At 49.0% G+C, this 24,732-nt stretch overlaps 1 protein-coding gene across 1 annotated transcript in view; it reads right to left on the bottom strand.

The window, feature by feature from the left end:
* STK24 (serine/threonine kinase 24) overlaps window positions 1–24,732 on the bottom strand; it is a 137,222-nt gene that overhangs the window by 52,042 nt on the left and 60,448 nt on the right. The window contains exon 2 of the mRNA XM_053563570.1: window positions 11,070–11,300. Within this exon, the coding sequence (XP_053419545.1) occupies window positions 11,070–11,300 (231 nt within the window). The remainder of the gene's footprint in view (window positions 1–11,069; window positions 11,301–24,732) is intronic.

The raw sequence follows: 24,732 nt of genomic DNA, 5'->3' as shown, positions 1-24,732 counted from the left end.
CTCTCATCAACATGGCCCAATGTCTCAGTGACACACATAGGCCAAGCTTCTGGATCTACGCCATGGTGGGCCGTAACTGCTGCCCACCATGAATTGGAATTTGCTGCACAAATTCCAATTCATTCACTCAACACGCGGGAGTACAAAGGCAAGCACCGCCTAAGCACTTAAGAAGGAGTAAAGCCATGGACAGGTGTTAGGCAAGAATTGCTTCTGCTCAACGACTGTGTCAGTCCTTTCTGCATTCCTATGAAGAACCCTGAAGTGTGGTAGTTTGTACAGAAGAGGTTTATTTGGCTCACTGTTCTGCAAACTATATAAGCATGGCACTAGCATCTGCTTCTAGGGTAGGTTTCAGGGAGCTTCCAAATGAGGGAGAAGGGGACAGGCAAGCGGGGACATCACGTGGCGGTGCTGGCCAACAGCAGCCTGCCATCAGTGGGCCCACGGTGGGTGAACAAGTCATCAAGGGAAGGAGCAGCAAGGCTGCCTCTGAAAAGGCAGCCCCACCAAATCCACTCAACCAACAGCCCACTTCTTCCCCCAAGTTTGTAAAATGCTAAACGACTGACCAAATACCTGAAAGACCCTCAGTGAAGGGAGACAAGCCCCCAGAGAGAGGGGATCCAGCAGGATGACAGGGCAGAGGTGTCACGGAGCAGGGAAGCAGGCACACCTGGCCCGGGGTCCCAGCTTCGCAGAAGGCGACACTCGACTTGTCTGCGCCATGGTTTCCTAGTTGAGAGAACAGAAGAGCCTTTCCAGATCTAACCGTCTTTGATTCTGATCTCTCTGACAGTACCAGGGAACACTATAGAATGGCAAGCTGAACCATGTCACACCGGACACTGAAAAAGACTTGAAAGTCAAACATGCCCAATCTCTCTTGCAGATGTGGAAACTAGTCCCAAGATCAGGTGACCTCACTGCTGGTTTCACTCCCAGCTAAGACCAGATCTCTAGCAGAAGGTCTCCAAGTCTCTAGACCAGAAGAGAACAGAAAAGTGCTAAGAAAGAGGCAAAGAGAAACCCCCTATTTAACCAGGTCTGGTCTCAACTTCTTTGTGATACTTCCCAGGGCCAATCTGCAGGCCCTTCCCCCGACCCTGAAGCCTCTGCCCCAACATCAAGCTCAAGATGTATCCTCCCATAAACCTACCTGGCTCAAAATGCAGAGGGAAAATACCAAAGGGGTACTTAAAACCAACGTATGAGGACTATTTAGTGCTATAGAAAATTCAAAAACACAAAGTACAGCTCTCCATGGCAGTCCAAGCACCCAGGATCCTGCCTCCTCCCCACAGCCATTTGCCACTCTACACACTAAAATGTGAAAGGCAAAATTATAAAGTTAGTAGGAGAAAACATTTTAAATATACATTTAAATGTTGGGAAACTGGTGTATTCTTTAAACAGAATCCCAAAAGCAGAAATCATAGGTAAAAAAGTAATGGATTAACCACATTAAAATGAAGGATTTTTTCCAACAAGGGACACCTGGGATCTGTAACTAATAAATATTTGAACTTGGATTTGACTATTACATATTATATGTATATATCAAAATATTATATATAGGCTGGGCACATGCTTGTAAGCTGAGAACTTTGGTGGGTGGGAGGCTGAGGGAGGCTAAGGCCAAGAGTTCTAGACCAGCCTGGGCAATTATAGAGAGAGTCCATCTCAAGGGAAAAAAAAAAAATCACATGTACCCCAAAAATGTGTAAAACATGTTATCAAATTACAAAAAGCATCTTCTTAAAACCTTTGAACTTGTTTCCTATTGTGGTGGTATGCTGAAAAGAACTGAATTTCCCCAGGGTGCCAAGGAGAACATAAGGCCAGCTCCCGGTGCACTGTGACAGGTATGAACGGGACCTAGGTCAGACAAGGACCACAAGGGCAGCTGCCAGCATAAACAAGTTTCCTGTGTTAGAGATCCCCGCTCTCCTGTCGCTAGCTGGACACCTAGGCATGGGGCCGTTGACCGTGTGAAGAGCACGCTGGGAACACCCGCACCCAGTCGCCTTGCACATCCTCTCAGGACAGAGCTGCTCGCCTCTCTGGAACTGGACCCCAATTTAGCAGGGGCTCCCAAAACACATGACCCAACTATTCTACTCTCAGTAAACATGTAAGAAAAACGAAAGCATGTCCACACAAAAATTCATGAATGAACACTGAGAGCCACCCATATTCACTATAGCCAAAACATAGAAAACCACCCCAGTGTCCATCAACTGACAAATGGGTAACAAAATGTGTCATATCCATACAGTGGAATATTCAGCAATAAAACAAATGAACTATGACATGGAGGAACCCTGAAAACATACCAAGTGAAAGAAGCCAGACACAGACGGGCACGCGCGTCTAGGACCCATTTATAAGCAGCGTCCAGGATGAGCAGATCTAGAGCCGGGCAGTAGATGAGGGGGTGCCAGGGGCTGGCAGAGTTCTAACAGGTACGAGTTTCCTTTGGGGGCGAACAGAATCCCAAAAGCAGAAATCAAAGGTGAAACGTTCCAAAATTGTGATGACAGTTGCACAATTTTGTGACTATACTAGAAACCATTGAATAGTACACTTTAAATGAGTGAACTGTATTGACACATGAATTACAGATCAATAGGTTTTGTTAAAAGTTTAAAAAAAAAAAAAGAGAGAGAGAGAGAGACCAACCCAGTGCTAGTGGGAGTGTTAACGGCTAAGGCCATCCTGAACAGTCACGCGATAGCATTTAACCAAGACGAACACCCTACCCCAGAGTATACAGTCCAGGGCGCTTCATGGAAATAGGAGTCATAGGAAAAGATACTCAAAATCATAAATCATTAGGGAAATGCAAACTAAAACTGCAATGAAATGCCATTACACACCTCCTAAAACAACTAACATGAAAAATACTGACAATACCCCAAGTGCGGGTGAAAAGTAAAACGATACAGCCACTCTAGAATGCTAAGTTTGCAAAATGACTCAGCAATCCTACATACAGATATTTATCCTAGAAGAATAAAAAACTTATGTACATACAACAACATTGTTTATAATCACCAAATTCTGGAAACAAACCAAATGTCTTTTAGTAAGTCATTGTGGCTGTCCATACTATGGTACCATTCAACAATAAAAATGAACAACTCATACATATATGAACCCCACATGCATCCTACTAAGTGGAAAAAGCCACTAACAAAAGGCCATACACTGTGTCCTTCCATAACACTCTGGAAAAGCCAAAACTTTGAGAATAGTTTTGTGTGCTATTTACCTATTCGGGGATGGAAGATGGTTCAGAAATCCTCTGGAATAGTGACAGTGTCCTGCACCCTCTGCAGGGAGTGGGGGTGCTTATAAGAATCTATATATGTGTTAAAACACACAGAATGTACACCTAAAAAAGTGAATTTTACTTCTATAAATACATAAATTAATTTTGTTGTAGGTGAAAATAAACCCATACACAGTACATAAAACTATCCTTTATCTATTAAACATACACACATTTTAAAACAGGGAAGGGTCTGGCATAGATCAACGATGACAAAGGGAGAAAGAAATAGAAGAAAATGACCCAAAATGTATGTCACAGAATAAAACAGGTCACTTTCTTGGCTACGAAGTTAGTCTGAAGCTCAAAGAGGCTACAATGGAAAAGACTCTGCTTTAAAAGCACTAATAGCATACGATGTTTAAATTAAAAAACTAAAACACAGCCAAAAAAAAAAAAAAGGTATCAGCACCTCACTTACCTTCTCATTCATTAACACTACTCTAATGACCAATATCAAAATTAAAAACCAGATAATTACCCCTGGTTCATCATCATCAGTTTGCTATAAAACATGCAAATACTTGTGAGGTGAAGATCTCCACGTAGTATCACTATGCCAGACCCTAAGGAGAGTCTCAGGGATTCTTAACTTTTGTAGTAGGTATCTAAGACAGTCACGAACTTCCTATTAGGACACCATCTGGTGAGAGTGGTTCCCTTTCCTTTGAGACCGAATGCTTTACTGCATAAAGCTGAGTTTATGATGAACCTCAGACCAACAAGAGTCATGGTCAATGTTCACTTAAACGATCCCTCTGGCAAGCAAGCTTCTGCAGCTCATATAGTTCTGCATTTTGTCCAGAACAAAAGTAACCCAGAAGAGCATCTTTCAGGTCCCATTCTGCCAAATGCTGTGTGAGGTCGTTGTATGCAAAGCCTGGACAGCCCCGTTGAAGCCCTACCTTCTCCAATCTGGACCCATCCTGCTCAGAATGCTTGCCAAGTCCACACCTGGTCTAGCCACAGAAGTCACGGTGGGTACAACCATGGTCCCTGAGCTTCTCTGTCCAAAATACTGTTAGGGTATTCCCAGAGTCCCAAACATCAGCCCTAGAAATACCATTGCTTATGCCTATCTCTGGGACAAAAGACCATTGCTCATTCTATAGGGCACAATTTTCCCAACGTGGCACTGCTGATAGCTGGACCGAGCAATTCCTTGCTGTGGGGCCAGCATCCTGTGCACCAAAGGACATGATGGGACATCCCTGACCTCCACCCACACCCCCAAGTAGTGACAAGCAAAAGTGCCTGCACACACTGCCACGGGCACCTCCAGCAAGGAAAGGCACACACAGGACACACAACAGGCTGGATTCCGGTGGCTCCTGCTGCCTTCTCTGTAAAAACCACAGAAACCCCTCAGACTGCACAAGGACTTGTCCACATGGCAGAGTCCCAACTTTCTTCTCTGGACCCTTTTTAAATTTAGTTTGTTGATTCTAGTTCAAATAAGGTACAAATCATCTCTCGACATATACTAAAATAGTATCTCACTTTCTCTATCTCAAAGTAATCCTGGGATTCTGTCCTTGGAAAGAGGAAAGACATGAATGAGGCATAGGGAGTTCACAAATACCAGGCACAGGTCTGAACTGAAATGCTTTCAGAAACCCAGTAACCCATCTGCATTCCTAAATCTGCCTGAAGCCAGAGGCCAGTGGGAGAGAATGGTTTGCCCCGAAGAAGCTGGGAGAGAGGTGTAAGTGAGGATAAAATGCAGGCTTGACTCCTAACAGGATGCATTATCATGTACCCAGATGAGTATTTCTTCTCTGAGATACAAAAGATGAGAGAACTGCAGCGTGTGTGTGTGTGTGTGTGTGTCCCTAGAGATACGGCTTAGTGGTTGACTGTCCAACCTAGGGTGCGTGTGAAGCCACAGGCAGCTGTTACACTAACAGCGACGCAGGATGAGAAGCATGAACCAGGACAGCAGGCGACGGTGACCTGCACAGCCGCTTCTTCACAGAGATGGCACTGTTTTTATCACTATTTTTTATATTTCTTCCCCTAAGGTAAAATGATTGATTTTTCTATTACGGAAAGGAGGAAAAAACAAATGACAAACCTGAAGTCAAAAAGAATAAAACTTTGAAAAATTATTCTAAAGTGAGATTATGGGCTCAGCTCCTGTAACTCAGTGGTTAGGGCGCCAGCCACATACACCGAGGCAGGCAGGTTCGAACCTGGCCAGGCTTGCTAAACAACAAGGACAACTGCAACAAAAAAAACAGCCAGGCATGGGGGCGGGCACCTGTAGTCTCGGCTACTTGGGAGGCTGAGCCAAGAGAATCGCGTAAGCCCAAGAGTTAGAGGTTGCTGTGAGCTATGACGCCACAGCACTCTACTGAGGGCAGCATAGTGAGACTCTGCATCAATAAATAAATAATAAATATGATGAGTGTGTAATGTACCCACACAATCACCTCTTTACCAGAATAATTTAATTTGTGCCTTCTAGTAATTTTCTAAAACTCACCAAGGGACTTTCCTATATTAGATTTTCTGGTGAATCCAACAGATAAAACTACCCTGACAATTTCTAGGAACTGATGAAAACGTACTTGTATGTTGGGGACCAGAATCCACTATAAGACAACTAGTCTACAGCTTGTTTCCTTATTAACGATACATTTGAAAATGACAGTTTTTCCTTTTTTTTCTTTGTACCTGATTTGCTTTAATTAAGCCAGTATGATGTCTGAGAGTTCTAAGTAATTTATGATAAAATAAAAAGATAAATCTTACTTTTAGCATGCTAACAAATTTTAAGACTCATGAACTTTGAGTCATATAGCACAAGTAATTTTTCCCTTATTAAAAAAATACTTTAATTGACCGCTTCACTTCCTTCGGCTCTGCTGTATCCTTTTTATAGTCTTCCTATCTTTCATCTCTTATTTGATTGTCTTGGGATTTCCTTATGGTTATTTTCTACTTTCTCAGCCAATTTCCTTCATTGTTTTCATCGTCTGTATTTTAAATTCCCCGTCCGTCATTTCTCACATTTCTTTATAGGAGGAGTCCTCCACTGTAGCTACCTCGCGATCCCTCGAAGGGGTTAGTCTGAACTGGTATTTCGTGTTACCAGGATTTTTCTGCTGATTCTTCTTCTTGAGTGCTTTTTTGCATCTGTTTCCTTACCCTAATTGTTCTTTCACTTCTTCTTGCTCTTTAAAGTTTTAATGAGTTCTTTTGGTAGGGGACCAGAAGGAAGAGAAAATTGAAGAGCAAGAAGGGAAAAAAGATTTAAAAAAGAAAGAAGAGGGGGTGAGTAAAAGGAAATATTGACAAAAAAAGAAAGGCACTGAAAGAAAGAAAACAGGAGTAATACAGGTGTATAGTAGGGTACTATGACCCAACCTTAAAGATGCACTAGAAAGTATCAACAATAGATTAGATCATGCAGAAGAAAGAATCTCAGAGGAAGAGGACAAAGCTCTTGAGATAACTCAGATAGTTAAAGAGGCAGAAAAATGTACTTATCTGCGTTTTATCCTCAAGGAAGTCAACAGCCCAGGGAGCACCCAGACGGCTGAGTACCAGGCTTAAGGATCTGAGATTAAAATCCTAGCTATAATTATTAAGTAAATCTCAACACGTATGGATTCTGATGGGATGGCACTCTATATGAAACCCAAGCTTTCCAGCGCTGAAGGAACGCACAGAGAACAGGCTCAGGACCCCTTACAGCACTGCCCATCCTCTGTTAGAGTCTCTGTTTTCACAGCCCAACTCAAAAAACAAAACAAAAAACTCCTATCTCCCTCTCTCCCCTCCCTGCCCTCCAGCACAACACTCCACCCCCACATCCTCACCCCCAGTTTCACTCTGACTTTGAGGACGGTGTTTCTGTGGTAGAAACCTCCAGTGGTATAATGGCTGGGACAAGGATGCTTATGGACGATTATATATTCTAACTGGTTTAATTTCCCCCAAATTCAACTACAATGTATAAAGTTTTTTCTTAATGGTATAAGATAATCTTCAAGATCATTCCAGGCCTCACATTCATCAATATAAATAAAATTTTTACCCTCGTTTTGTTCCTTCCCCCTCCCCCCACATTACTATCCATCCTTGCTTTTGTTTTAATCCTTGGGGAAAAAAAAATAGGCTACAAAGCAGATCTTTGATTTGATCATTGTTACAGTCAAAATTAAAACCACCGTCTTGATCCTCAGTAACATTCAATATATTTATCCACTCATTGTTTTTAATCTTTTTCTACACTAGATGAACAAAACCAAAACATAATTATGAGCTCTCTGAATGCTAACCCAGCAATAAAGAGACCAGTTCTGCTGATCTCTGCTTTGTCCAATCCTGTTATATAAAAGTCCCTTAAGACAAGGTAAGATCCTAAGGCCTTCTATAAAATCACCTCTTAACAAATAAGAACTACTAGTTCTGAATGCTATGGAAGTGTTTTTAAATCGCAACAACAACAAAAAAAAAAAAACACATAAAGCAAACTATTTCCATCTTTGGGTCAAGGACCCCCTTGTCTTACAAATCAATTTAATCTGTACCCTACTTGATAGGACTAGACTAGTTCAAAGTTCATAAACCTACCAAGATGAGGGAAGAACAGCCTGATTTATCATGGAGGGTCCTCTTCTAGGCCAAGGGATTATCCAAAACTGGGCAGGTAGAATTATAAATCTGGATTCCTGTCCTGCTCAATTACAATAACTAATTATTGTTTAACAGAGCAGCTCCTTTTGTTTTTAGCCAAATAAGACAGAACTGTCTTTTACATGGTTTGGAAAAAAAAAAAAAAAAACAAAGAAAACGTTTCACAATGCTGACATACTATGGCACAATTTCCTAAAGGAAATAAAATATATAAAAGCACGTTAGATAAAATTATCAAAACTGACATTTCACTAGCACTTTAGATCACATTATCAAAACTTCACCCTACTTGAAGGCAGCCCGTGGAGAAAACCATTCCATGAGTCACTCCACTTCCTTTACAGATTAGTGACTTTCAGAAGACCAGCCAGCGGTGGCCAAGTCCATTTCCTTGTCCCCATAAGCACAGAACTCAATGACATTTCCCAGTCTCCCCTAAGTAGGGTGTGGTCCCGTGACTAGCTCCTGGCCAGGGGAATATGGACAGAAATAATGTGATTTATGTCTAAGCCTAGGCACATAAAGAACTTCCCACACGTGACCTTCCCCATTTCCCCTACACACTGACTTACAGGGGTTGAACACAATCATGTGTGGAAGAGAGAAGAAAACAAGATAGAAGGAGCTTGGGTTCTAGAATCAGTGTTTGGATCAGGGCAACCGGTCAGCAAGAGACAAATTCCTATTGTGTTTGAGTCATTATACTTGGAAGGGGCTACAGCAACTAACATTATATTAACTAAACAAAATACACTGGGCAACCCTACATCAAGATTAGGCTGATTTCGGGTGGCGCCTGTGGCTCAGTGAGTAGGGCGCTGGCCCCATATACCAAGGGTGGTGGGTTCAAACCCAGCCCCGGCCAAACTGCAACGATAAAAAAATAGCCAAGCATTGTGGTGGGTGCCTGTAGTCCCAGCTGCTCGGGAGGCTGAGGCAAGAGAATCACATAAGCGCAAGAGCTGGAAGTTGCTGTGAGCCGTGTGACGCCACGGCACTCTACCGAGGGCAGTAAAGTGAGACTCTGTCTCTACAAAAAAAAAAAAAAAAAAAAAAAAAAGATTAGGCTGATTTGGAACCTAATTTTCTAGAATTAGCAACTAAGAAAAGAACAGGACATACTGGAGGGAATCTCTAATTACATACCAAAGGTTAACACCTTATCTGAGCCACAATAAAGCAATCTATTCAGGTATGCAATAAAATTTCTTCTGTTAAGGAACTGAGGTTGAGGAAGACACTTTAAATTGCTCATCCTTCATTACCACATTTAAATGTATTAGCTGGTATAAATCACAAATATACATGAGGCTCTTCCACACTTTCTTTGTGAAAGGTGATATAAATTCACATTACAATACAACATAAGGCTCGTTGAGTAGGGCCACATACACCAAGGCTGGTGGTTCAAGCCCGGCTAGGGCCTGCTAAACAAAAATGACAACTGCAACAACAACAACAAATAGCCCGGTGTTGTGGGTGCCTGTAGTCTCAGCTACTTGAGAGGCTGAGGCAAGAGAATCACTGAAGCCCTCTGAATTTACTGTGACACTACCGTTGAAGTCATTTCACAGAGGCTACTAGCAATACGGTGTTTGTTCTTAACAGAGATCTAACATCCAGACGGCCTTGGCACTCCCCTTGGAGACGGTATGTGTCCTCCTGGGTCACAGGAGTGACAAAGCATACAGTGCTGCCCTTTTTGGCCCCATCAAGACACAAGCTCAAGGAAACATTCGGCTTGTTGCTGGCATAATCCTCCTCCTTTCTTCAGTCTTGATTTTGTTGCTATGACTTCACTGGATATTTTCACTGCAAATTACCTTCATTGCAATGTAATTTAAGAGACACAGCATGAATAAATTCTATCAATTAAGGAAGGAAATTGGCACTCATTAAGTACCTGCTGCAGGTCAGATAATTTCATATACTTAAGTCCATTTAATTTTTGCAACAATAAGGTATATACCATGATTTTCCATTTTACAAATGATAAAAGTGTAGATTAAAAAAAATAATAAAACTCATGAAAGACCACGCACCAAGGTAAATGACAACAAGATTCACGCCCACAACACCTGACCCCGAACCTCATTCTTTCCATTTCAAAATGCTACATTTGACCTAAAAAAATTACCACTTGATTTTGATTTCCTTTAAATATTCATTTCAAATTTCCATCCTTTGGCTTATACCTTATTCTCACATTTCCACAAAAACACTTATCCTTTTTTACATCAGAGCAGGCTGTGAGCTGCAAAACTTGGAGAACTAAGGGAACGAGCCCAGGAGAAGAGGCCTACTCCAAATTTTTCAGGTTTATCCCTGTCTCCCTCGGGAAATAATTTCTTTCTATAAAGTTCTGGTTTCTACAGAATTATTTCAGAGTTAATTTCACCGTATCTTAAGATTTCTAAAACACCATTTTAAAAGTTATCTACATTTGTAAGATAGGTACGTCTAAGAACTTAAAACAGAAGGAGCAGTCTGAACTTCTTCGGTGGTGAACAGGATACCACAACAGTGATAAATAAAACTGTTTATTTTTGGTCATAAAACTTTCTTTCCCACTTAAAGACCCAAGTGATCAAAGACAAATGATAGTGTTATATTATTATAACTGCTATTTTAATGAAATGATTATCTATTTACTTAGGATTCCTGAAAGTCTAGACAACCTAGCTAACTAATCAATATTATCAATTCTCAGCCATTAGTAACATCAAACCACAGGTGATGACTGAAAAAAATCGAAAGATTAATACTCGTGGGTTAGCATTAAGTTTTAAATACTACTCATAAACCATCCTAAAATTAGGTGAGTAATGATTATTGTTATAACTTAATAAGAAACTGTTTTTGATGACAAAATCTCAGTAACACTGTCTTAGTTCAGAGAGAATTTCAACATCAAATACTTTCAGCGAAAATCTATTTCTATAGGTGACATTTAAGATTATAAAACTGTCAAAGCCAGCTTCTTTTGATCACAAAGGTCAAAATATTTCTCCTTCATCTGAAAACCTGCTGTGCTGTATTCGCGTCTCAGTCAATGCTGCGTCATGGAAGACGGCCTTATTTTAAGCCTTACCTTCAGGTAGGATCCATAATATTTGGTGACGTATGGACTGTCGCACTGACTCAGCACTGTGATTTCTTGTTGAATGTCCTCTATCTCATCTTCAGCTTCTTCCAAATCAATGATTTTTATGGCAACCACTTTCTGAGTCCGATTGTCAATGCCTTTGAACACCTCACCAAAAGAGCCCTTTCCAATTTTCTCTAGTTTTGTAAAAAGCTCTTCTGGATCTGCTTTTAGGTTCTGTAGGAGAGAAGGAAAAGAAGGAAAACTTTAATGCCTCAGGGTGCCATGGCTGCTTTTTTGATGTATAACGTTACGGATGACAGCGTTTCGGCAACTGGTCTGTTCTCCAAGTCAGAGACCACACTGGCTGTGACTACGTTTCTCCAGGTTCAGGACGGAAGATCCTCAGTGTCACCCGCATGTGTACTTTAGACTATTAAATGCAGCAAATGCGTAACAAGAACAACTACCCAGCTAGATTAAAAAAAAAAAAAAATAGAAAGGCTCCGAGGCTTTTGGATGAATAAATAAAAGTCTATATATAAACACTTAACTTGAACATCAGGATATGTAGATTTATTGAAAAATCACTCTGGTCCAAGCAAAAATTCCATTCTTCTCCCCACCCTATCCCCCAAATATAACAACAAAAAAAGGATACTCTGTATATCTTCATTAATAGCTACTGCCTTCACCTACTAAGCAGATCCCAGAAAACAAAAAGCAGTCTGTATTCTCTTGTGTAACTGTTGTATCCTTGAAATAGTTTCTTCTCTTTTCTTTTTTTTTATTAAATCATAGCTGTGTACATTGATATAATCATGGGGCATCATTCACTAGCTTCACAGACCGTTTACCAAGTTTCACATATGAAATAGTTTCTAACAGCTCTTTACCTCCAACTTGATTACTGCAAATCAAGCAGTCTGCATCTCCAAGTAGTCCAGCTGTCAGAACAACAGCTGAGCTCCCTACAGAGGCAGTAAGTAACGTCACCCCTCAGGTCTGTCTGTCACAGAACAGAGGGGCCACAGGGACATTTACAAGCCAAGCTAGGGATACTACACATTTCAACACAAGTCACTGCTCAGCCCAAAGTGCCAGTGGTGGCCCACAACGAGGACCAGCCCAAAACCCATAGCACTGGAGAGGACTCAGAAGCCACCAACACTGCAGACACATCTTCCCTGAGAACAGGATGCCGGGACAACCCTCAGAACCAGCTGAAATTCTCAAGAGAAGGAACGAGAGGGGGAAAGGAGGAGAAAGACTGGAAGGGAGGTAAAGAAAGAAGGCAAGGAGAAGGACAGGAGACGCAGTGCGGAGCAGCAAGGGACCACGGTCACCGCAGCACCGCAGCAGCATTACAGCAGCTAAGTGAGCTCTGGTGCCAACCAGGACTGGCCGCTCGCTTGCTGCCCCAGGTGAGATGCCCTAAGTTCCAGGGAACTGCTGAAAGCCAGTCAGCCCCTCTAATTCAGAGGCCTTGCTGTGCCACAGCATGCCAACCAGGACAGCACCCAAGAGGGATGCAGGAGCGAACGGTCACTCGGGGGGCAGAAGTCATGCTCCATGTCTGAAACAGCACACCCAAGAGCAGAGCAGCATATGAGACCCACCCTCCGTCCTAGTTAAAAACGGATGAAGATCTGTGCTAGACATTTACTATAGATAAAATGTGTGCCGGGGTCACCAAAAGAAAAAAAAAGGACATGGCCATGGATCACGAAACCTATAGTTCTAGCCATGATCCCCCCTCAACCACATGCCAGCTCATAAAAAGCTAAACAAACATCTGCTTTTTACAACTGTAACCATTCAACTTCATCTCCACTTGAAGAACTGCCCCAAACACATCGGGGCTGATTAACAGAGATATACTCTTTTTTCTTAAGGAACCGCTAAACTATTTCCCATCGTGGAACTATGTTCCAAAATGTCTTTTAAACACACACTCTCAGGGAGCCTGGCTGTGTACCCAGCAGTCCAAGACCAAGACATCTGTGCCCAGCAGTCAGAGCCCAGGGTCAGCTGCCTAAGTGAGGGCTGTTTTCAGACCCAGGGGCTAGCCAACAATACCCTCCTTGGATTTTCTCGCTTGTGAAGTACTCCATTTGAGCACCCTCCAAAGTCATTTTGGGGGATGTCCTCAAAAAATGGCCGAGAATCCCAGGTGGGAGCCTCACGACCCACTCAACCTGCTCTCTCATACCAGCTGCCAGGACTGGAAACTTTCAGGGAAGAAAAAGATTTCCTTTTTAAGAACAATGAAATGTACTCCTTCCTTAGTTGTTTCCAAGCCCTGCCCCTTACCTCCTTCCCTCCAGGGCGAGATGGGGTGGCCCTCCTTTTCCTCAAGGCCAATCCCAAAAGCGGGGCTCTGGAATCCATCCTCCTCTGCTCCCCGTCCCAGCTCCCCCTTCATCACCACCTCTGCTGGCGCTGCCCTTGGCAACGTATTCAGGTTCCTCCCATTTAAAACAAACAGCAGCACAGCCTGACCCGTCGTCTCCTCCACTCTCTCCTTGATTTGAAGTTCCCTGAAAGTCACCTGGACCTGCCCAGTTGTCCCCACAGCTGCAGCCCAGCCCGCTCTGGCTCCAGGCACCAATGCTGCAGTGGCAGAGCTGGAAGCCTCGTCAACCACACCCTCCTCCTCCTCACTTTCCTGTCCTCCAGCATCTGCTGCCAACTCTCTGCTGCCTTCTTACAGTCCCCCAGCTCCCGAAGAATCTTCACACAGACCCCATCTATGCCAGCCCTTACTCCAGGACATCCCCCCAAGGCTCCCTCTCCTCAGGGGGCTAGCCGATTTCAGGGTTGAGGGCCCTGTTTCCCAGGCCTGGCTGGATCACAGCAGACACTCTCACTCAGGGGACAGAGAGGGAAAAATAATCCACACTTTTACAACATGCCAACTGATTCTGGGGATGAGGCACCTTTAGGGGAAGAGTTTTAAATGATCACGTGGGTGACTACCTTCACACTAGCTCCAGCCCTACCTTCAAGCTCCAACTCTTAGGATGGATTACTTGCTAGATAATCTCCTCTTTCTGTGCAGACACTTCAAGCTCAACATACATGCACCAAATTCATCACTTCCCTGCTAAACTGGACTGCCCACCCCCAAATCCCCCCACCAGTCTGGGTCTGTCCCACACCATCTCCTTTGCTAGACTGTAGACTGAGGGAGTATGGGGACACGTGCTTGGGCACTGGAGTGGCAGGAGACTGATGGGCAATAAACATCTGAGTGACAAGAAAGCCCCAGGCTCACTGGCACAAGCAGAGCCAGGTCAGATGCAGCAGACCAGCCTAACTCTGAGACTCGAGACCCTGAAAGGCTCAAAGTAAAGGGCAAGGAGAGACGGGAGGGGCCTGACTTCCAGAATCCAGGAGAGAGTCACCACTATTAGCTCCCAGGAACAATGTTTCTCAAATCCCCTGGAAGGGCTTTCAGCTTGGAGCAGGCCAAGGTGCAACTCCGATCATCCCTAATCTGGGTGTATCTGACACCAGCCACCTCTGCCATGCCGCCTAAGTTCAACCACAACAAGACCAAAGTCGTGTACCTAAGGTGTACCAGTGGTGCTCCCAAAATTGGGCCCCTGGGTTTGTCTCCAAAAAAGGATGGTGATCACATGGCCAAGGCAACCGGTGACTAGAAGGATCTCAGGATTAGAGTGAAACTGACTCTCCAGAACAGACAGGCCCAGATTGAAGGGGTACTTTCTGCCTCTGCCCTCATCATCAAAGCCCTCAGAGAGCCACCAAGAGACAGAAAACATTAAACACAAAGGAAATACCACTTTTAATGAGACTGCCAACATTGCCAGACAGATGCAGCACCCATCTGTAGCCAGAGAACTCTTCTGGGGATGGCCCAGTTGGTGGGCTGCAATGTTGATGGCAGCCACCCCCATGACATTATAGATGACATCAACAGTGGTGCCGTGGAATGCCCAGCCAGTTAAAAAGCACTAGGAAAAATGTTTCAATAAAGGATCATTTGACACCGTGCCCCCCACCCCCAAAAACCCTCCTGGAAGGCTTGCTAGACCACAGATTGCCTGGCTCTACCCTGAGTTTCTGAACAGTTAATCGGGTGGGGGCCCAAGGACAAAGCCATTCCTGGAGGTGCAGATGCTACTGCTCCAGGGACCACACCTGGAGAGCCACTGCTCAGGAAAATTTGGACAGGAGCCAGGCAGCTTGACAAGGTGATGTGCCACCAAAGCACGGCCTGGATGGTTTTAGCCAACCACCCCTCTGCTAACCATCCCACTCCCAACTAAGAAAACAGTGCCATTTCCTTTTTGAGAGTTTATTTTAAATGTCCCTGACAAGACTTTATCTAAGCCCTTAAAAATTTGTTGAGGACCACGTGAGAGACTGCTACAAATATAATTGCCAGTGAATCCAACCTCTCTGGTCCACACCCCTGAGAGTGTGACTCTGGCACTCCTTCCAGCAGGACAAGGCAGACAGCAGCTCCAGCCCCTGAGTCTGGCAGTCTTGTTCCATGATGGTCAAACATCATAATATGGGGGCTGCAGGCCCCTATGCTCTAGCCCTGAGGGGGCCTGCAGAGCTCACTTCTCAGAACAGGGAGACTACAAGGCACGAAAGGCCTGGAGGAAAAGACGGTGTGGTCAGAGAGATGCCTCAAGCCACTTCCCAGAGCCCAGCCAAGGTCCCAGTACACGTATGAGGTCACCTCAGGCCACCGGGTCTCAATTGTGCCACAAGCTGGCTACAGAGCCCAGAAGAGTCCAGCAACGCCACCCAGGCGACCCATAGACTTGTGGGAAACAGGAAGCGCGCTGTTCCAACACTAGGTCTTGGTTACTCCATAGACAACTGACATCAAAACTGATGCTAGCAGCTAGGTGCTGCCCCAACAAAGGCCTGACAGCACATGCCCAGCTTGGACATCCACAGCAGGGCACTAAGCAGAGCAGGGTTGCCTGTATGGGTAGCCTCCTGCCAGGTGCCTCCTGGCCCTCCCCACCCCTAAATAGGAGTAACTGTTGCAGTCACCCTCCCCTTGTGTGTTACTAGTGTTTGTCAAGATGCTGCTCTGAATGCAGAAAAGCCACAGCCAAGGAGCTAGCAGCCCACCCGGCACAACCCTGATGCAGGGAAAGGACTCCCAGCTGAGACTGACTGAGGAAGAGAGAGCTGGGGGTGAGGGGAGGCATGCCTTGTACACGTGTGAACCTGTGGGACTGGAGGGCAAGCTAACAGACGGTCACAACAATGGCTCCAGTAATAACCAATACCATGTCCGTACCCGTGTGACTTTACCTGCTGCTCCCATCAAGAGGCAGGAGTCTGCTGCTGGTGGGAATGCAAGCTAATATGACCTTTTTGGAAAGAAGTTTAGAGAACATTCAAGGAACTAAAAGTAGGCCTACCATTCGATCCTGCAATTCCTCTACTATATACCCAGATGATCAAAAATTATTTTACAACAAAGACATCTGCACCAGAATGTCTGCAGCCCAATTCATAATAGCCAAGACATGGAAACAGCCCAGGTGCCCATCGACCCATGAATGGATTAACAAATTGTGGTATATGTACACCATGGAATACTATGCAGCCATAAAAAAAGATGGAGACTGGGCGGCGCCTGTGGCTCAGTCGGTAAGATGCCGGCCCCATATACCAAGGGTGGCGAGTTCAAACCCGGCCCCGGCCGAACTGCAACCAAAAAATAGCCAGGCGTTGTGGCGGGCGCCTGCAGTCCCAGCTACTCAGGAGGCTGAGGCAAGAGAATCGCTTAAGCCCAGGAGCTGGAGGTTGCTGTGAGCTATGTGAGGCCACGGCACTCTACCAAGGGCCATAAAGTGAGACTCTGTCTCTATTAAAAAAAAAAAAAAAAAAGATGGAGACTTCACCTCTTTTATGTTTATCTGGATGGAGCTGGAACATATTCTTCTTAGTAAAGTATCTCAAGAATGGGGGAAAAAAGTATCCAATGTACTCAATACTACTATGAAATCAATATATAACCACCTACACACTCCTATGAATGGCAAGACATAACTATAGTCCAGAAAGTAGAAGGGAAAAGGGGGGGGGGACATGGGAGGAGGGAGGGTATTTGGGGGACCTCGCCTAATGTGCATGATGCAATGGTACATTTCAAACTATTAAGAAATGAGTATAATTGTGATGGATGTGTTACTTAGTTCAATGCAAACATTTCACATTGTATATTGAAAGCAGTACCCTGAACCCCATAATGCATCAATGTACAAAGTTATGATTTAATAAAAAATAATTGGGAAAAAAAAAAAGAGGCAGAGTCTGTTTCCCCACACCTTGAGTCTGGGCTAGCTTTGCAATTTCCCATGACAGGGTACCATTTCCAAGGTTAAGCCTTAAGGGACCTTTGCCACTTTCATTCTGCCCTCTTGGAAAACCTCCATCAACGCAAGAGAGGGCTGTCCTGGACTGCTGGAGAGGCCACATGGAGAAGAACCAAGGCACACTTAGTTAAGCGCTGGACCTGGAGTGAGAGGCCCAGCCACCCTTGCTCCCCTAGCTATCCCTGATAGCCGAGCCCAGTCCCAGCCACACAAATGAGCTTCAGTCAGATCAACAAGAAAACCCCTCAGTCATCCCTAGGAACAGTGAGAAATACAACATCATCCTTGTTTCATTCAGGTCACCAAATGCTGGAGTGATTCCCTGTACAACAATGGGTAATAGAGTTCAACAGAGGTCACTGTAGGACAGAAGTGTACATTGGGGGCTGGACTGACATTCTATACTCTGGAGAGGAATGTTGTATTTTAATGAATTGCCTGTTTTCCTTTCCTTGTCTAAGGCAGCTCGGAGAACAATTGTTTTCACTCTTTCCTTTACTATCTTCCCAAGAGACCATTCCAGGAATCTGCCGCCTGTACACCGAGTGGTCCTTGCTTGTCCTGCATCTGCTCAAATGTCCTGCATCTTTCAGAGTTCTTTGCCTCTGGGTCAGCAGTGTATAGCTGGCTAAAAGCTGCCCTTGGCAAGAGGGGAGTCTCCTACTACGACAGGACAACAGGACACTAAGCAAACCAGTGTTGCCTGTGCAGGCAGTCTCATCCTTCAGCAACTCTTGCATAGTGTCACGCCCTTGGCCAGAAGAAAATTAATGCCTAACATGACCAATTTCAAACAGGAACCCCAAGATTCTGCCTGAAAGTGTCCTCTGAGGAGTAAATCTCCCTGGCAGAAAAGGTATCATTTTGCCAACTATCTTGAGAATTTCTTCTGAGCAATGGCCCTCAGATTAGAAAGGCCTGCCTGCTCCTCAGCCCTCCTACCCACTTCACCTGCAAAGACGCTGAGCCTACAGCCTAGTCCCAGCCAGGAGTCAGGACACCACACAGCTCAGCCTTTGCTGAAGCAGGTGGCGGTCAGGACACAAGTGCACCCCCGCTGCTGCCCAACATTCACCTCCAAGAAGTCTCCTCTCCTTGAGCAACAAGACTGGGGGTGAGCATGGCACTGGATGCCACCTATACAAAGAAAGCAGCCCACTCCGTGGGCAAAGACTGCATCCTGAGATAAAAGCCGTGTAGACACCTTGGGCCACACAGGGTGGCGTGCTGGGACATGGTTCTGCAGACCACTGTGAGGACAGAGGAGTGACCTCAAAGGCAGGGTCAAAGTCAAGTGTGCCCCAAATACACAGGTTGCACCAATGCCTGGGTGACTCTCCCACAAACAACTGACACCCTCCCCTCCCATCCCCTGCAGATCCAAGTCCACACGTACCCCCCGCCTGAGAAGGACCAGGGCACAGGAACTACAGGCAACACCCCCCCCATCCCCTGCAGATCCAAGTCCACACGTACCCCCGCCTGAGAAGGACCAGGGCACAGGAACTACAGGCAACACCCCCCCCATCCCCTGCAGATCCAAGTCCACACGTACCCCCGCCTGAGAAGGACCAGGGCACAGGAACTACAGGCAACACCCCCCCCATCCCCTGCAGATCCAAGTCTACACGTACCCCCACCTGAGAAGGACCAGGGCACAGGAACTACAGGCAACACCCCCCCCATACCCTGCAGATCCAAGTCCGCACGTACCCCCACCTGAGAAGGACCAGGGCACAGGAACTACAGGCAACACCCCCCCCCCATCCCCTGCAGATCCAAGTCCACACGTACCCCCGCCTGAGAAGGACCAGGGCACAGGAACTACAGGCAACACCCCCCCCATCCCCTGCAGATCCAAGTCCACACGTACCCCCGCCTGAGAAGGACCAGGGCACAGGAACTACAGGCAACACCCCCCCATCCCCTGCAGATCCAAGTCCGCACGTACCCCTGCCTGAGAAGGACCAGGGCACAGGAACTACAGGCAACACCCCCCCCATCCCCTGCAGATCCAAGTCCACACGTACCCCCGCCTGAGAAGGACCAGGGCACAGGAACTACAGGCAACACCCCCCCCATCCCCTGCAGATCCAAGTCCACACGTACCCCCGCCTGAGAAGGACCAGGGCACAGGAACTACAGGCAACACCCCCCCCATCCCCTGCAGATCCAAGTCCACACGTACCCCCGCCTGAGAAGGACCAGGGCACAGGAACTACAGGCAACACCCCCCCCATCCCCTGCAGATCCAAGTCCACACGTACCCCCGCCTGAGAAGGACCAGGGCACAGGAACTACAGGCAACACCCCCCCCATCCCCTGCAGATCCAAGTCCACATGTATCCCTGCCTGAGAAGGACCAGGGCACAGGAACTACAGGCAACACCCCCCCCATCTCCTGCAGATCCAAGTCCACACGTACCCCCTGCCTGAGAAGGACCAGGGCACAGGAACTACAGGCAACACCCCCCCCATCCCCTGCAGATCCAAGTCCACACGTACCCCCGCCTGAGAAGGACCAGGGCACAGGAACTACAGGCAACACCCCCCCCATCCCCTGCAGATCCAAGTCCACACATACCCCCGCCTGAGAAGGACCAGGGCACAGGAACTACAGGCAACACCCCCCCCATCCCCTGCAGATCCAAGTCCACACGTACCCCACTGAGAAGGACCAGGGCACAGGAACTACAGGCAACACCCCCCCCCATCCCCTGCAGATCCAAGTCCAGCACGTACCCCCGCCTGAGAAGGACCAGGGCACAGGAACTACAGGCAACACCCCCCCCATCCCCTACAGATCCAAGTCCACACGTACCCCCGCCTGAGAAGGACCAGGGCACAGGAACTACAGGCAACACCCCCCCCATCCCCTGCAGATCCAAGTCCACACGTACCCCTGCCTGAGAAGGACCAGGGCACAGGAACTACAGGCAACACCCCCCCCATCCCCTGCAGATCCAAGTCCACACGTACCCCCCCTGAGAAGGACCAGGGCACAGGAACTACAGGCAACACCCCCCCCCATCCCCTGCAGATCCAAGTCCACACGTACCCCCGCCTGAGAAGGACCAGGGCACAGGAACTACAGGCAACACCCCCCCCATCCCCTGCAGATCCAAGTCCACACGTACCCCCTGCCTGAGAAGGACCAGGGCACAGGAACTACAGGCAACACCCCCCCCATCCCCTGCAGATCCAAGTCCACACGTACCCCCGCCTGAGAAGGACCAGGGCACAGGAACTACAGGCAACACCCCCCCCATCCCCTGCAGATCCAAGTCCACACGTACCCCTGCCTGAGAAGGACCAGGGCACAGGAACTACAGGCAATCACCCCCCCATCCCCTGCAGATCCAAGTCCACACGTACCCCCGCCTGAGAAGGACCAGGGCACAGGAACTACAGGCAACACCCCCCCCCATCCCCTGCAGATCCAAGTCCACACGTACCCCCCGCCTGAGAAGGACCAGGGCACAGGAACTACAGGCAACACCCCCCCCATCCCTGCAGATCCAAGTCCACACGTACCCCGCCTGAGAAGGACCAGGGCACAGGAACTACAGGCAACACCCCCCCCCATCCCCTGCAGATCCAAGTCCACACGTACCCCCGCCTGAGAAGGACCAGGGCACAGGAACTACAGGCAACACCCCCCCCATCCCCTGCAGATCCAAGTCCACATGTATCCCTGCCTGAGAAGGACCAGGGCACAGGAACTACAGGCAACACCCCCCCCCATCCCCTGCAGATACAAGTCTACACGTACCCCCTGCCTGAGAAGGACCAGGGCACAGGAACTACAGGCAACACCCCCCCCATCCCCTGCAGATCCAAGTCCACACGTACCCCTGCCTGAGAAGGACCAGGGCACAGGAACTACAGGCAACACCCCCCCCATCCCCTGCAGATCCAAGTCCACACGTACCCCCGCCTGAGAAGGACCAGGGCACAGGAACTACAGGCAACACCCCCCCCATCCCCTGCAGATCCAAGTCCACACGTACCCCTGCCTGAGAAGGACCAGGGCACAGGAACTACAGGCAACACCCCCCTCCCCATCCCCTGCAGATCCAAGTCCACACGTACCCCCGCCTGAGAAGGACCAGAGCACAGGAACTACAGGCAACACCCCCCCCATCCCCTGCAGATCCAAGTCCACACGTACCCCGCCTGAGAAGGACCAGGGCACAGGAACTACAGGCAACACCCCCCCCATCCCCTGCAGATCCAAGTCCACACGTACCACCGCCTGAGAAGGACCAGGGCACAGGAACTACAGGCAACACCCCCCCCATCCCCTGCAGATCCAAGTCCACACGTACCCCCGCCTGAGAAGGACCAGGGCACAGGAACTACAGGCAACACCCCCCCATCCCCTGCAGATCCAAGTCCACACGTACCCACGCCTGAGAAGGACCAGGGCACAGGAACTACAGGCAACACCCCCCCCCCATCCCCTGCAGATCCAAGTCTACACGTACCCCCGCCTGAGAAGGACCAGGGCACAGGAACTACAGGCAACGCCCCCCCATCCCCTGCAGATCCAAGTCCACACGTACCCCTGCCTGAGAAGGACCAGGGCACAGGAACTACAGGCAACACCCCCCCCATCCCCTGCAGATCCAAGTCCGCACGTACCCCTGCCTGAGAAGGACCAGGGCACAGGAACTACAGGCAACACCCCCCCCCATCCCCTGCAGATCCAAGTCTACACGTACCCCCGCCTGAGAAGGACCAGGGCACAGGAACTACAGGCAACACCCCCCCCATCCCCTGCAGATCCAAGTCCACACGTACCCCCGCCTGAAAAGGACCAGGGCACAGGAACTACAGGCAACACCCCCCCCCATCCCCTGCAGATCCAAGTCCACACGTACCCCCGCCCTGAGAAGGACCAGGCACAGGAACTACAGGCAACACCCCCCCATCCCCTGCAGATCCAAGTCTACACGTACCTCTGCCTGAGAAGGACCAGGGCACAGGAACTACAGGCAACACCCCCCCCATCCCCTGCAGATCCAAGTCCACACGTACCCCCGCCTGAGAAGGACCAGGGCACAGGAACTACAGGCAACACCCCCCCCATCCCCTGCAGATCCAAGTCCACACGTACCCCCGCCTGAAAGGACCAGGGCACAGGAACTACAGGCAACACCCCCCCCATCCCTGCAGATCCAAGTCCACACGTACCCCCGCCTGAGAAGGACCAGGGCACAGGAACTACAGGCAACACCCCCCCCATCCCCTGCAGATCCCAAGTCTACACGTACCCTCTGCCTGAGAAGGACCAGGGCACAGGAACTACAGGCAACACCCCCCCCATCCCCTGCAGATCCAAGTCCACACGTACCCCCGCCTGAGAAGGACCAGGGCCCAGGAACTACAGGCAACACCCCCCCCATCCCCTGCAGATCCAAGTCCACACGTACCCCCGCCTGAGAAGGACCAGGGCACAGGAACTACAGGCAACACCCCCCCACCATCCCCTGCAGATCCCAAGTCCACACGTACCCCCGCCTGAGAAGGACCAGGGCACAGGAACTACAGGCAACACCCCCCCCATCCCTGCAGATCCAAGTCCACACGTACCCCCGCCTGAGAAGGACCAGGGCACAGGAACTACAGGCAACACCCCCCCATCCCCTGCAGATCCAAGTCCAACACGTACCCCCGCCTGAGAAGGACCAGGGGCACAGGAACTACAGCAACACCCCCCCCCCATCCCCTGCAGATCCAAGTCCACACGTACCCCCGCCTGAGAAAGGACCAGGGCACAGGAACTACAGGCAACACCCCCCCCCATCCCCTGCAGATCCAAGTCCAGCACGTACCCCCTGCCTGAGAAGGACCAGGGGCACAGGAACTACAGGCAACACCCCCCCAATCCCCTGCAGATCCAAGTCCACACGTACCCCCTGCCTGAGAAGGACCAGGGCACAGGAACTACAGGCAAACACCCCCCCCATCCCCTGCAGATCCAAGTCCACACGTACCCCCTGCCTGAGAAGGACCAGGGCACAGGAACTACAGGCAACACCCCCCCCCATCCCCTGCAGATCCAAGTCCGCACGTACCCCCCGCCTGAGAAGACCAGGGCACAGGAACTACAGGCAACACCCCCCCCATCCCCTGCAGATCCAAGTCCACAACGTACCCCCGCCTGAGAAGGACCAGGGCACAGGAACTACAGGCAACACCCCCCCATCCATCCCTGCAGATCCAAGTCCGCACGTACCCCCGCCTGAGAAGGACCAGGGCACAGGAACTACATGGCAACACCCCCCCCATCCCCTGCAGATCCAAGTCCACACGTACCCCCGCCTGAGAAGGACCAGGGCACAGGAACTACAGGCAACAACCCCCCCCATCCCCTGCAGATCCAAGTCCACACGTACCCCCGCCTGAGAAGGACCAGGGCACAGGAACTACAGGCAACACCCCACCCCATCCCCTGCAGATCCAAGTCCACACGTACCCCCGCCTGAGAAGGACCAGGGCACAGGAACTACAGGCAACACCCCCCCCCATCCCCTGCAGATCCAAGTCCACACGTACCCCCGCCTGAGAAGGACCAGGGCACAGGAACTACAGGCAACACCCCCCCCATCCCCTGCAGATCCAAGTCCACACGTACCCCCAGCCTGAGAAGGACCAGGGCACAGGAACTACAGGCAACACCCCCCCCCATCCCTGCAGATCCAAGTCCACACGTACCCCGCCTGAGAAGGACCAGGGCACAGGAACTACAGGCAACACCCCCCCCATCCCCTGCAGATCCAAGTCCACACGTACCCCCGCCTGAGAAGGACCAGGGCACAGGAACTACAGGCAACACCCCCCCCCATCCCCTGCAGATCCAAGTCCACACGTACCCCTGCCTGAGAAGGACCAGGCACAGGAACTACAGGCAACACCCCCCCCATCCCCTGCAGATCCAAGTCCACACGTACCCCGCCTGAGAAGGACCAGGGCACAGGAACTACAGGCAACACCCCCCCCATCCCCTGCAGATCCAAGTCCACACGTACCCCTCGCCTGAAGAAGGACCAGAGCACCAGAGAACTACAGGCAAACAACCCCCCCCATCCCCTGCAGATCCAAGTCCACACGTACACCCGCCTGAGAAGGACCAGGGCACAGGAACTACAGGCAACACCCCCCCCCATCCCTGCAGATCCAAGTCCTCACGTACCCCCGCCTGAGAAGGACCAGGGCACAGGAACTACAGGCAACACACCCCCCCATCCCCTGCAGATCCAAGTCCACACGTACCCCCGCCTGAGAAG

This window comes from Nycticebus coucang, chromosome 15, assembly GCF_027406575.1.
Source record: "Nycticebus coucang isolate mNycCou1 chromosome 15, mNycCou1.pri, whole genome shotgun sequence".
Taxonomy (NCBI): Eukaryota; Metazoa; Chordata; class Mammalia; order Primates; family Lorisidae; genus Nycticebus; species Nycticebus coucang.
The sequence above is the reverse complement of the archived record's forward strand: the minus strand, read 5'-3'. Positions and strand labels throughout refer to the sequence as shown.